Source organism: Leptodactylus fuscus, chromosome 6, assembly GCF_031893055.1.
Source record: "Leptodactylus fuscus isolate aLepFus1 chromosome 6, aLepFus1.hap2, whole genome shotgun sequence".
NCBI classification, from domain to species: domain Eukaryota; kingdom Metazoa; phylum Chordata; class Amphibia; order Anura; family Leptodactylidae; genus Leptodactylus; species Leptodactylus fuscus.
The window spans coordinates 89,343,810-89,357,304 of record NC_134270.1 but is presented as its reverse complement, the minus strand read 5'-3'; the positions used below and the strand labels follow the sequence as shown (position 1 = coordinate 89,357,304).

The 13,495-nt window shown below is 43.1% G+C and overlaps 1 protein-coding gene across 2 annotated transcripts in view; it reads right to left on the bottom strand.

Moving 5' to 3' along the window:
* Nucleotides 1-13,495, bottom strand: part of SLC9A8 (solute carrier family 9 member A8) — a 324,107-nt gene that overhangs the window by 30,298 nt on the left and 280,314 nt on the right. For both annotated transcript variants that reach the window (XM_075276791.1, XM_075276792.1), the window contains exon 14: nucleotides 9,792-10,012. In XM_075276791.1, the coding sequence (XP_075132892.1) occupies nucleotides 9,792-10,012 (221 nt within the window). The remainder of the gene's footprint in view (nucleotides 1-9,791; nucleotides 10,013-13,495) is intronic.

The window sequence follows — 13,495 nt, the reverse complement described above, 5'->3', positions numbered from 1 at the left end:
CCTCCCAGTGTCCTAAATACAGATTGTCGAAAGTGGGTGCGGCGGGGCACTCCATCTCGGTGCCCCACCGCTGATGATAGACCCTTCCGTCAAACAGGAACACGTTGTGAGACAACACAAATCTCAGGAGGTTAATTACCAGTTTGTTGTGATCACCAAACTGTCCCCCCTGGGTCCCCAAGAAGTGCTCCACAGCTCCACACCCCAAGTCATGGGGTATGGAGCTGTAGAGCGCCTCTACGTCCAAGGTCGCATGGGCTGCCCCCGATGGAACCTGGATGCCCTCCAGATGTCGGAGGACATCCATCGTGTCCCTGAGATATGAGGGCAGAGCCAACACGAAGGGTCGCAACACCTGGTCTAAATAGTTGCTGACCCCCTCGGTGACTCCCCCAATGCCAGAGACAATGGGGCGGCCCTTGAGGGGATGGTAGCCCTTATGGACCTTAGGTAGAGCATAAAAAGAGGGGACCCGGGGGAACTCAGGGTGCATATACTGGTACTCCCGATTGGAGATAAGCCCCTGTGCTTTGCCCTGGTCTAAGATTTGTAGGAGAGCCTCGGCATACTGGGGATCAATAGGAAGAATCTCATAGTTGGATTGGTCCTCAAGGATGTTAACACACATCCTTATATAATCGGAACGATCCATTACAACTATGTTGCCCCCGTAATCCGCTGCTTTCAGAATGATGGATTCATCGGATTCTAAAGATCTAAGTGCAGCACGTTGGCTACTGTTCAAATTATTCCGCTTTGGCAACGTATTCTGGGCCAGTTTTGATAAATTCTCTAGAACCACTTGCTCAAATACGTCAATGCACTTAGAGTCACATGGGGGTGGGTTCTTCCGATTTTTGGGGCGTAAGTTGGTCAACTGAAGTGTTTCATTAAAACCCTGCCCCTCAAGATACAGGCTCTCTAGGGTTCTAATTCCTTCTAGATCCTCAACCTCCACTCCAAGTTCCCGAGCCCTCCTACTCTCAACTGTGGACATAAACTTAGACCAACGCAATTTGTGTGTAAATAAAGCCAGATCTTTAACCCATTGAAATTGCTTGAATGTATTAGTCAGCATAAATGACAGCCCTTTTCTCCATACAGATAATTCACACTCACTTAAGGGGGCGCTGTGACAAGTTAATAACTTGAAGGGCGTCTGTAGATGTATCCCCCCCTGATGCATTTCTTTCTTCTGTGATGGATATTAACTTGGAGCCTGCTCCGTCCTGCCCCGCTAATGTATTGTGTAATCTGCGGGGTCTGGGCTAAAAAAACCAAAAACATTAGTAGCAGCGCTCCCAGCCCCATCTCGACCCTGATTACGAGATTTAGTTTTTCCCCTTGTTGAGGAGCTATAACCCCAACCTCTGCTTCGCGATTGTTCCCTTGTACGACTACTCCTCTCACCATCAGAATAATCATAATCAGAGGAGGAGACATCACTAGCTACGACTGTGCGATCTGTTTCCCAATAAGCTTTATTATCTCTAAACTCTTGAAGATCACACATAAATTGTTGATGTTTGCGTGATTTGATGTGATTTGTAAATTTTTCAATATTTATTTGCAAGTCTCTCTCTTTTTTGGTGAACTCTGGATCGCCTGAGAATGTCTTAGCTTAGCTTTAAGCAGTAGACAACCGGCTCTGATGCCTCCGATCGGTCCCCAGACCGATCGGAGGCATTAACCCCTCCGGCGCCGCGGTCAAAGGCGCCGGAGGCGCCATTTTCCCGGTGGCGCATGGGCGCCGCCATTTTGCCCGGGGACGCCGGCTCCTGGAGCATACTCCAGGGCCGACGTCATGTTGCCATGACAGCCGGGAGCCTGTACAAGGCTCCCAGGCTTGTCTGCAAATTGTCTCTTTTGCAGGCTGGTCTATGCAGCCTAAAAAAGAGAGGATGATTTTTTGCAATGCATTGCAATGCATTAGCATTGTAATGCATTGCATTAGTGATCAGACCCCCTGGGGTTCCACACCCCTAGGGGATCTAATAAATGCAAAAAAAAAAATTAAAAAAAAAGTTAAAAAAATATAAAAAAAATATAAAAAGTATTAAAAGTTCAAATCACCCCCCTTTCCCTAGAACACATATAAAAGTAGTTAAAAACTGTGAAACATATACATGTTAGGTATCCCCGCGTCCAAAATCGCCGCTCTACAAATCTATAAAAATATTTTTCCTGTTCGGTAAATGCTGTAGCGGGAAAAATAGTCAAAAGTGCCAAACAGCCGTTTTTTCACTGTTTTGATTCTGATAAAAATTTTAATAAAAAGTGATCAAAGCAATAGCATTTCCCAAAAATGGTAGAACTAAAAAGTACACTCGGCCCCGCAAAAAAAGACGCCCTATTTATCCCCGTACACTTACGTATAAAAAAGTTACGGCCGTCGGAATATGGCGACTTTTAGAAAAAAAATTTTTTAACACAGTTTTGGATTTTTTTTAAGGGGTCAAAATGTAAATAAAACCATATAAATTTGGTATCCCTGGAACCATACCGAAACACAGAATATAGGGGACATGTCATTTTGGCTGCACAGTGAACGCCGTAAAACCAAAGCCCGTAAGAAAGTCGCAGAAATGCATTTTTTCTTCAAATCCACCCCATTCTGAATTTTTTTCCTGCTTCCCAGTACATTATATAGAATAATTAATGGTGGCATCATGAAGAAAAATTTGTCCTGCAAAAATTATGGCTCTGGGAGCGGAGAAATAAAAAAGTTATGGGGTTTAGAAGGAGGGGAGTCAAAAACGAAAAACGAAAATCAAAAAATGCCATAGGCGGGAAGGGGTTAAATTATATAACACAGGATCTCGGGCAATCTATATCAAATATGAATCACGAAAAGGGAAAGCCCCCACTAAGTAAATATAAAATATAACCTTTATTAAATTTATTTAAAATTTATTTACATTGCCTCTAGGTAGTGTGTGACCCCTATGGAGAACAAAATAAACTTCTTCACACCTACACCCCCCTATTAAATAAGTTGCTGGAATTAGCTCTTAGTTGACAAGAGGGCTCTCCATACTTCTGTGTCAGATATAGACAGTGGAAATTAAATAAGTACTGCTGTATCGCACCAGATAAAAACCCAGCTACCGTCCATTAGTTACTTGATCACATTTTACATCATATAACATCATATTTTCACCCAAACACTGTCTCATTCTTGGATGTATCCATTACTCTCAATATGGACGGCACATTTTCATCCACTTTGTTTAGAAAACCTACTGCGACCAATGCTCTGCTGGAATGGGGAAGCCACCACCCGGTCTCCCTAAAACGTGGGATCCCAAAGGGACAGTTCCTCCGTTTACGGAGGATCTGGTCTAACCTGGATGATTTTGACATCGAATGTGGTGCCGTAAGCGAACGGTTCGTGGCATGGGGATGCCCTCAAGTGCTGGTGAATTCAGCCAGAGCACAGGCCAGGCGAACCCAGAGAGATACCCTGCTGGTCCCTAAGGTTAGGGACAACACTAAACAGCTTATCCGTATGATCGGTCCTTTTGATAGCTACTCCAGTGAGGTCACCAATATTATTAAAACATACTGGAGTATTCGTCAACAGGATCCCGACCTATGGGGAGTGATCCCGGAACAACCCTCTGTAACTTTCCATAGGGGCAGAAACCTAGCCAATATTATAACACACAGTCATCTCTCACCAATATCTAGAGATAACACATGGGTGGGTAAAATCCATACAGCAGGTACTTTCAGATGTGGCTCGTGCCGTGCTTGTGCTTATATTCAATGAGGGAGACTCAGATACGGGGTTGTGCAATGTGCCGCGTCTTTCAAATTAGGGATTTCTCCATGTGGGGAAGACCCGCAGGCAACTGCAGAGGAGGGTCTTGGACCATGTGGGTGATGTCACTAGACAAGTTGACACCCCAGTGTCGAGACACATCTGGGAATGTCATGGGGGCGATCCCTTAATTCCAGGTTATTGAGAGGATTCCTCAGCAGGTTCGTGGAGGTAATTGGGATGAACAAATCCTACGCCGCGAGGCGTTTTGGATTTTTCAGTTTTCCTCCGTGAAGCCTAAAGGCTTAAATGATAGCATTTCCTTTTTACCATTTATTTAGTTCCAATTGTGTTCTGTCCTTTACCATCTTGGGCATGTGATACATCATTCGCCCTTATCAATTGAGCGACGATCTGTGTCCCTTATAACAGGAACTCTTATGTGACGGGTTAAAAGGTGGCGTTGACTTGTATCTGATTGTAGATCGGTGCCATAGACATCTATATATATCCAATTTCATATAGTGAACAATGAAATATGTCAGTGTTGGCACATATGGTTTAGACATCATTGCTATACCTATATAGTCATATATCCCAATGTATCCCAATATATCCCTATTTGTGTGTAATCTAACACAATAGTTTGTATCCGTGAGCACATTTTTTCCATTGCCTCTAGACAAAAGGGTTAAATCATCATGTAGGGGGTGTTATGGGATTTGTGAGTGATTTTAATGCCGTATATGGAGATACCTGTTGAACACAATGGATGATGTATAAAGAGGGATTTAATAAACAGGTATCAATGGCATGGATGTAAATATTGGCTCCTAAATTATGGAGAACAATGTAACTATGTTACCAGCTGTGATGTGTATTCCGTGTTTATGAACAAGGGTTAATGACTGTTGTCCATCTGTATGCCAGAATGGTGTCTGCCTACGTGCTTAGCACTGATTTATTGAGGTTTTCTGCATTAGGGACGTAACACAGCCATAGTCTTCTTACAGTGTACTTACCAGCTACTGTTATTCTTTTTCTGATGGAAAGCGCTGGCTTTCCTTCTTAGTGCAGTATTACTTTCCACCCCAACAATGCATTCCCCTGACGAGATGGTGACACGTGACCTGTCCGGCTTGAATCTGACTGGACTGTCCTCTGGGGGAGGGGGGTTGGGATCATCTTTCGCTCTGCTACTATTTAGGAGCGAGGCACTCTGAACACAGTGTCAGCCTCTATGGAAGTAGCGGGATCCACCACACGAGTCCCGTGAACTGCGGTTTTGACCGCACACCATGATATTGATAGGGTGTAGCTATCCGAGCTACATCATAGGCGGATTTATCAGGCTGGTATCATAGGCGGATTTATCAGTTACGCTAGGTTCACACCTGCGTTCTACTCTCCGTTCTGCGCTTTCCGTCTTCTGCATGCCAGAAGACGGAAAGCACAGACCGGGTCCGGCCATGAGCGGCGGTGAGAGTTTTATGCTCTCCGCCGCGAAACCGGATTTTTTAATCCGGACACAGAGTACTGCATGTCCAACTCTGTGTCCGGATTAAAAAACCCGGTTTCGCGACGGAGAGCGCAAAACGCTCACCGCCGCTCACAGCCGGACAGCAGGGTGTAGCTATCCGAGCTACATCATAGGCGGATTTATCAGGCTGGTATCATAGGCGGATTTATCAGTTACGCTAGGTTCACACCTGCGTTCTACTCCCCGTTCTGCGCTTTCCATCTTCTGCATGCCAGAAGACGGAAAGCACAGACCGGGTCCGGCCATGAGCGGCGGTGAGCGTTTTATGCTCTCCGCCGTGGAACCGGATATTTTAATCCGGACACAGAGTACTGCATGTCCGACTGTGTCCAGATTAAAAAACCCGGTTTCGCGGCGGAGAGCGCAAAACGCTCACCGCCGCTCACGGCCGGACAGCTTTCTCACCCATTCAAATGAATTGAATGAAATTTTTTTTTTGGGTACGCTACAAGAATATTGATAATCTAAAATAAAATAATTAAATGAATGGCTGAGAAAGACTCCTGCAGGTTTCCGTATCCTGCTCTGTTTTATGCAGGAAACGGAAACCTGCAGTACGGAGAGCACAACGCAGATGTGAACGAGCCCTGAGTCTCCTGATGAATTACTTCCAGTAATGAAATGCGTAGAGACAGAATGTTATCTTGTTAGAGACTAGATGTTATACAATGTATAGATCATACAGCAGCTAATTAAGCATCTGACCACTTGTAGCTGCTGTAGAGTAATACGAGACATCCTAGCTTACTTCTCCGCCCTAATCACCTAGAGTGAACTAATAGCAGTGGATTCACAAGTGTAGTTGCTGGCACAGCACTTTGACGTAGACCAGCTGGCTTTAGGCTAGGTCTGCGATACCGTTCCTAACACTGTGCACTTAACACGGAGCTGGATATATATCCATATACTTATCTCATGTGATCAAGTAACTAATGGATGATAGCTGGGTTTTAATCTGGTGCGATACAGCAGTACTTATTTAATTTCCACTGTCTATATCTGACACAGAAGTATGGAGAGCCCTCTTATCAACTGAGAGCTAATTCCAGCAACTTATTTAATAGGGGGGTGTTGGTGTGAAGAAGTTTATTTTGTTCTCCATAGGGGTCACACACTACCTAGAGGCAATGTAAATAAACTTTAAATACATTTAATAAAGGTTATATTTTATATTTACTTAGTGGGGGCTTTCCCTTTTCGTGATTCATATTTGATATAGATTGCCCGAGATCCTGTGTTATATAATTTATATGGTACCTTTGAAATTAATAAGACTGTATACTATCCACAATTACGAGTCTATAATTGCGGGTAGTATACAGCAACAATCTATGGTTGTGTGCATAGGGCCTAATATCGCAGGACAGGAAGCTAGACCGAAGACACCATCTTGAGTTCATCCCATAGGAAAGTAGTAAAAGAGTTTCATAAAAAGATCATACTATTGGTATGAGAGGGAATAATACTAAAACCATAATGGAAAACAATTATTTTTGTCTGACAGCTGATATTCCAAAGCTTTAAATATTTTTTGGGAGATAAAAGTTTGACATTGCAATACAGACTATTGTGTGTGGTTTGATTTAAGGTGATCGCACAGATTAGACATTTTGTCAAATTATAGCTTTTAAAATGGCTGTGAATGACCAATCATGATAGCTAACTTTTGTCTGGCAAATAAATATTTGATTGATTTGTACAATAAATAATTTATAAATTTTCAACTGTTGGTCAGCCAAAAAATAAGGCCTAGTTTACATGGGGTACCGCGTGAACACATTCTGTTGTGGCTGGCGTGACGGGATGCCGATGCAGTGCACCAGCATCCTGTTGCGGCTTTCCGCTCCGGATTAGGCCCAAATGAATGTGCCTAGTCTGGAGGGTGCTGTCGCGAGGCGGACGCTGCGGCTGAATCAGCTGCAGAGTCCACCTGAAGAAAGGGATGCTTGCTTCTTTGTTCTGTGAGCAAAACAAACCGCTAGAGGAAAAAAGAACACTAGTGGTCTACATAGACCTCTATTGTGAGGGGGCGGATTTTGAGGCGGATTCCGCATCAAAATCCACCTCTTCTTGCCCCGTGTGAACGAGCCCAGAGTGTTTGGCATCAGCCAAATATGCAGATTATTAGCCAATCTAAACTGTCCCTTCTTTATCTACTGTGCCAAGCTAGCCTCAGACTTTAACACCTTCCCGCTGCGGGTATTTTTCGATTTTCATCTTTAACTCCCCCCCCTTTCAAATCCCATAACTTTTCTATTTTTCCGCTCTCAGAGCGATATGAGGTCTCATTCTTTCTGGGACAAATTGTTCTTCATGATAGTACTATTAGTTACTCTGTACAATGTCCAATGAAGCTGGAAATTTTTTTTTAGAATGGGGTGGATTTGAAGGAAAAGTGCATTTGTGTGCGACTTTCTTACAAACTTAGTTTTTACAGCGTTCACTGTGCAGCCAAAATTACATGTCACCTGTATTCTATGTTTTGGTACACTTCCAAGGATACCAAATTTATATGGTTTTACTTTAATTTTAACCCCTTAACAAAAATCCAAAATGTTTTGTTCTAAAAGTCGGCATATTCTGACACCTGTAACTTTTTTATACTTCCATGTACAGGGTTGCATAGGGCCTCTTTTTTTGCGGGACCAGGTGTAATTTTTAGTTATACCATTTTGGGGAATTGCTATTGCTTTGACCACTTTTTATAAAAAATTTTATCAGAGACAAAAATGTAAAATAACGGCGGTTTTGCAATATTTTTTTTTTTCCTGCTACGATCTTGAACCCCAGGGGTCTGGTCACTAATGCAATGCATTACAATGCTAATGCATTGCAATAATACGGCAGTTCTATTGCAAGCTACATAGGGTAGCCTGCAATAGAACGTATCAAATGACAGGCAGGTTAGCCTTCACCAGGCTCCCGGCTGTTATAACGATGGGAAGCTTACTCCAGGTGCCGGAGAGCCCTAGAAAAATGGTGGCGCCCATGCACCACTGGCAAAATGGCATCTTGGTCGTCTTTGACAAAGGCACCAAAGGGGTTAATGCCCTCGATCAGTGTGGGCACCAATCATGGGCATTATTTCCAGGTGTCTGCTTTATAGCAGACACCCCAGCGGCTATGGTGGTCGCCCGTCTTCCAAACGGCCGCAATGTTTAAACACCTGTCATCCGCCATACTAGTACAGCAGACGTCGGGAAGTGGCAGTGTTTGGTCATTGATTTTGTTCAGTTGTAAGTCAAAATTAGGAGTGGAGACAGCACAGAGATCAAGTATAATAGAAAGATTTGTACCTGTTCTATGCTTTTAACCTACTCCTTGTTTTGGCTCACAATTACTGATGAAAACCACTAACCAAATACTAATATGTGAAACCAGTCTAAGGCCTGGTTGACAACGGATAGGAAAGTAGCTTATGAATTACTTTTCTGTCCGCATGTTCCTTGTGAACACAGTGCAAAAAGCGCACGGACCCCATTATAGACTGTGAGGTCCGTGTGCTTTCACTGCACATTGCTTGTCAATGCATTTGGTAGTCCCCATACAGACTCTCTGAACGTTTTACCGAATGCAGGTGTGAACCAGGCCTAACTTCTAGTCTCAATGTCTTGGATAGAAGTTAAAAATTCTGCTGCACACTTTAGTTTAGCATGAGCATGGAAGCCTGCCCTGTTCTACATATAGATCTGGCATGAGGAAGGTTGGAAGACTGAAACGTCCATGTATCAATTGATCTATTTGTTCATTCTACATGTACATGCCTTTATGTCCATGTCGCATCAATTTATATCTTCAATAAAAGGATTCTTGTTTTTCACTGCTAAACTAGAGTGTGCAGCAGAATTTTTTTTCTTTGGATGTTTGCAGGGTTGGAGGACCCATTTTTTGCTTGCACCTCAATTCTTTATAGGAGAGTGTGGTCTCACTTCTAGTGTATATTTTGGATAGAAGTTAGTCCAGGATTATCAGATGTCAGAATTAAGCCAGGTCCACGCAGGTCATGATTGCATTAGGTTAGCCGCCAATAAATCGCAAATGACTAACAGCACCAGAGAAACCTGCAACCAGAGATTGTGTATGTTTTTTTTTGCAGCGGCTTGCAGGAGATAATGTTGAAGAATTTTCATGTGGAAGAAGAGACTGAAGTATTTCAGGAAGACTACAAGTTTCCTTGAGTGAGAGCACAATGCTACACTCTTACACACAAAATCTGCTTCAAATTCTGTCCTGAATTTGTGTTCCATTGTATTCAATGAGAAGCAAAGACCAAAGCAGGACAAAGAAAAAATTAATCCTCCTTTCAGTCTTGATGCGGATTCTGTGACTGATTCAGCCACAGAACCTGTGGTGTAACACACTCTGCAGATTAGTTTTTCATTGTGTATATGGGCCCTTGCAATGATTAGCAAACAGTAGCAGCAATAATGTAAAGCAAACTATACGTACTGCTTGTTTTCACCACCAGCACACATACCACGTACGTACCATTTTCTCAGTCTTGCTCAGGTTGACATCTTTCTTGTTTTTCTTCCTAGCTTTTGAGTCCTCAATGTCTATGAGTCGGATGAGTGGCATAGTGCTTCCACCCAGCAACAAGATGGTGAAGAGTACAATGATTATAGTAGTGGTACCAATCAGCTGACGCTTCTCCATTGGCTCCAGCTCCAAATGAAGGCTTAGGGCATAAGGAATGGCTCCCCGTAAACCTGACAAGAAAAACACCCAAGTCATGGTTTTATAAGATACACCAGTCACTTTTTCTCAGATTCAGAAAGTATCTTTTACCCTAGGACAAATACACAGAGATCAGCCATATGATTAAACCACTGATAGATGAAATGAATAGTACTGAAAGGCACCTGACTGGGGGTGGAATATATATCGGACAACAAGTTCTTGAAGTTGATGTATTGGAAGCCAGAAAAAGGAAAAGTGTAAGAATCTCTATGATTATGACAAATACCATATTGGCATGGCATTGGGAGGCCTAAGTCAGAGCAACTCTAAAGCGGTGGGTCTTATGAGATGTTGCTGGAATGTACTGGTTAGTGATTACTAGAGATGAGCGAACACCGTTCGATTGAATAGGTATTCGATTGAATATCAGGCCATTCGAGGTATTCATTCCCAAACGAATACCATGCGCATACGCAGTAAAAATTCATATCCCCTCCCACCTTCCCTGGCACGTTTTTTGCACCAATAACTGTGCAGGGGAGGTGGGACAGGAACTACGACAATGGAGGCAGTGAAAAAAATTGAAAAAACCCATTGGCTGCCGAAAACATGTGACCTCCAATTTATAAGAACGGCCACCACCGTATTCGCCATTTTTGCGGTCAGAGATAGGGAGAGAGAGAGATCTGCTGAGGGCTAGGTAGGCATTAGCTTCTAGTAGGCAGGGATAAAACCGAAGAACAACAGCTCTTTTCAGAGCTATATACTGCAGGGAGAGGAGTGGAGCTTTCCACGGATGGTGGAAAACAGGGATACAGAACAGTTACTTGTTGCCATATACATGACAAACAGCTTTTCTCTGGAGTCCCCCCAAAAAACATAGCAGGAATCCACAGCAGGCAGTTCTTGCTATATACGTCCAAAACAGCTTTTATTAGGGGTCCCCCCATACAAAATAGCAGGAATCCACAGCAGGCAGTTCTTGCTATACAGTGTTGGCCAAAAGTATTGGCACCCCTGCAATTCTGTCAGATAATACTCATTTTCTTCCAGAAAATGATTGCAAGCACAAACTCTTTGGTATTAATATCTTCATTTATTTTGCCTGCAATGAAAAAACAAAAAAGAGAATGAAAAATAAAGTCAAATCATTGATCATTTTACACAAAACTCCAAAAATGGGCCGTATAAAAGTATTGGCACCCTCAGCCTAATACTTGGTAGCACAACCTTTAGACAATATAACTGTGAACAACCGCTTCCAGTACCCATCAATGAGTTTCTTACAATGCTCTGCTAGAATTTTAGACCATTCTTCTTTGGGAAACTGCTTCAGGTCCCTGAGATTTGAAGGGTGCCTTCTCCAAACTGCCATTTTGAGATCTCTCCACAGGTGTTCTATGGGATTCAGGTCTGGACTCATTGCTGGCCACTTTAGAAGTCTCCAGTGCTTTCTCTCAAACCATTTTCTAGTGCTTTTTGAAGTGTGTTTTGGGTCATTGTCCTGCTGGAAGACCCATGACCTGAGGGAGACCCAGCTTTCTCACACTGGGCACTACATTATGCTGCAAAATTTGTTGGTAGTCTTCAGACTTCATAATGCCATGCACACGGTCAAGCAGTCCAGTGCCAGAGGCAGCAAAGCAACCCCAAAACATCATATTTGACTGTAGGGACCGTGTTCTTTTCTTTGAAGGCCTCTTTTTTTTTTTCCTGTAAACTCTATGTTGATGCCTTTTACCAAAAAGCTCTACTTTTGTCTCATCTGACCAGAGAACATTCTTCCAAAACGTTTTTGGCTTTCTCAGGTCAGTTTTGGCAAACTCCAGCCTGGCTTTTTTATGTCTCTGGGTAAGAAGTGGGGTCTTCCTGGGTATCCTACCATACAGTCCCTTTTCATTCAGACGCCGACGGATAGTACGGGTTTACAGTGTTGTACCCTCGGACTGCAGGGCAGCTTGAACTTGTTTGGATGTTAGTCGAGATTCTTTATACACCATCCGCACAATCTTGTGTTGAAATCTCTTGTCAATTTTTCTTTTCCGTCCACATCTAGGGAGGTTAGCCACAGTGCCATGGGCTTTAAACTTCTTGATGGGACTGTGCATGGTAGACACAGGAACATTCAGGTCTTTGGAGATGGACTTGTAGCCTTGAGATTCCTCATGCTTCCTCACAATTTTGCTTCTCAAGTCCTCAGACAGTTCTTTAGTCTTCTTTCTTTTCTCCATGCTCAATGTGGTATACACAAGGACACAGGACAGAGGTTGAGTCAACTTAAATCCATTTTAACTGGCTGCAAGTGTGATTTAGTTATTGCCACCACCTGTTAGGTGCCTCAGGTAAGAACCAGGTGTTGTTAATGACACAAATTAGAGAAGCATCACATGATTTTTCAAACAGTGCCAATACTTGTGTCCACCCCCTTTTTATGTTGGGTGTTGAATTATATCCAATTTGGCTTTTTGACAATTCTTTTTGTGGTTTTCCACTGAAGACAAATTAAATTAAGATAATAATACCAAATAATTTGTGATTGCAATCATTTTCTGGAAGAAAATGAGTATTATCTGACAGAATTGCAGGGGTGCCAATACTTTTGGTCAACACTGTATACGTCCAAAACAGGTTTTCTCTGGGGTCCCCACACACAAAATAGCAGGAATCCACAGCAGGCAGTTCTTGCTATATACGTCCAAAACAGCTTTTATTAGGGGTCCCCCCCAAAAAATAGCAGGAATCCACAGCAGGCAGTTCTTGCTATATACATCCAAAACAGCTTTTCTCTGGGGTCCCCCCACACAAAATAGCAGGAATCCACAGCAGGCAGTTCTTGCTATATACGTCCAAAGCAGCTTTTATTAGGGGTCCCCCCTCCCAAAAAAAATAGCAGTAATCCACAGCAGGCAGTTCTTGCTATATACGTCCAAAGCAGCTTTTATTAGGGGTCCCCCCCAAGAAAATAGCAGGAATCCACAGCAGGCAGTTCTTGCTATATACATCCAAAACAGCTTTTATTAGGGGTCCCCCCACACAAAATAGTAGGAATCCACAGCAGGCAGTTCTTGCGATATATACGCCCAAAACAGCTTTTATTAGGGGTCCCCCCCAAAAAAAATAAATAAAAAATTGCAGGAATCCAGAGAAGGCAGTTCTTGCTATATACGTCCAAAGCAGCTTTTATTAGGGGTCCCCCCAAAAAAATAGCAGGAATCCACAGCTGGCAGTTCTTACTATATACGTCCAAAACAGCTTTTCTCTGGGGTCCCCCACACAAAATAGCAGGAATCCACAGCAGGCAGTTCTTGCTATATACGTCCAAACAGCTTTTATTAGGGGTCCCTCCCATAAAATAGCAGGAATCCACAGCAGGAAGTTCTTGCTACATACATATATGTCTAAAAGCTGATGAACCTAAAATTTTTCAAGTCACAGTGCCAACCGACAACTAACAACAAACAACTGACACCCACCAGTCGTACGTAGAGTCCAGCAGATAATGCTGACCACAT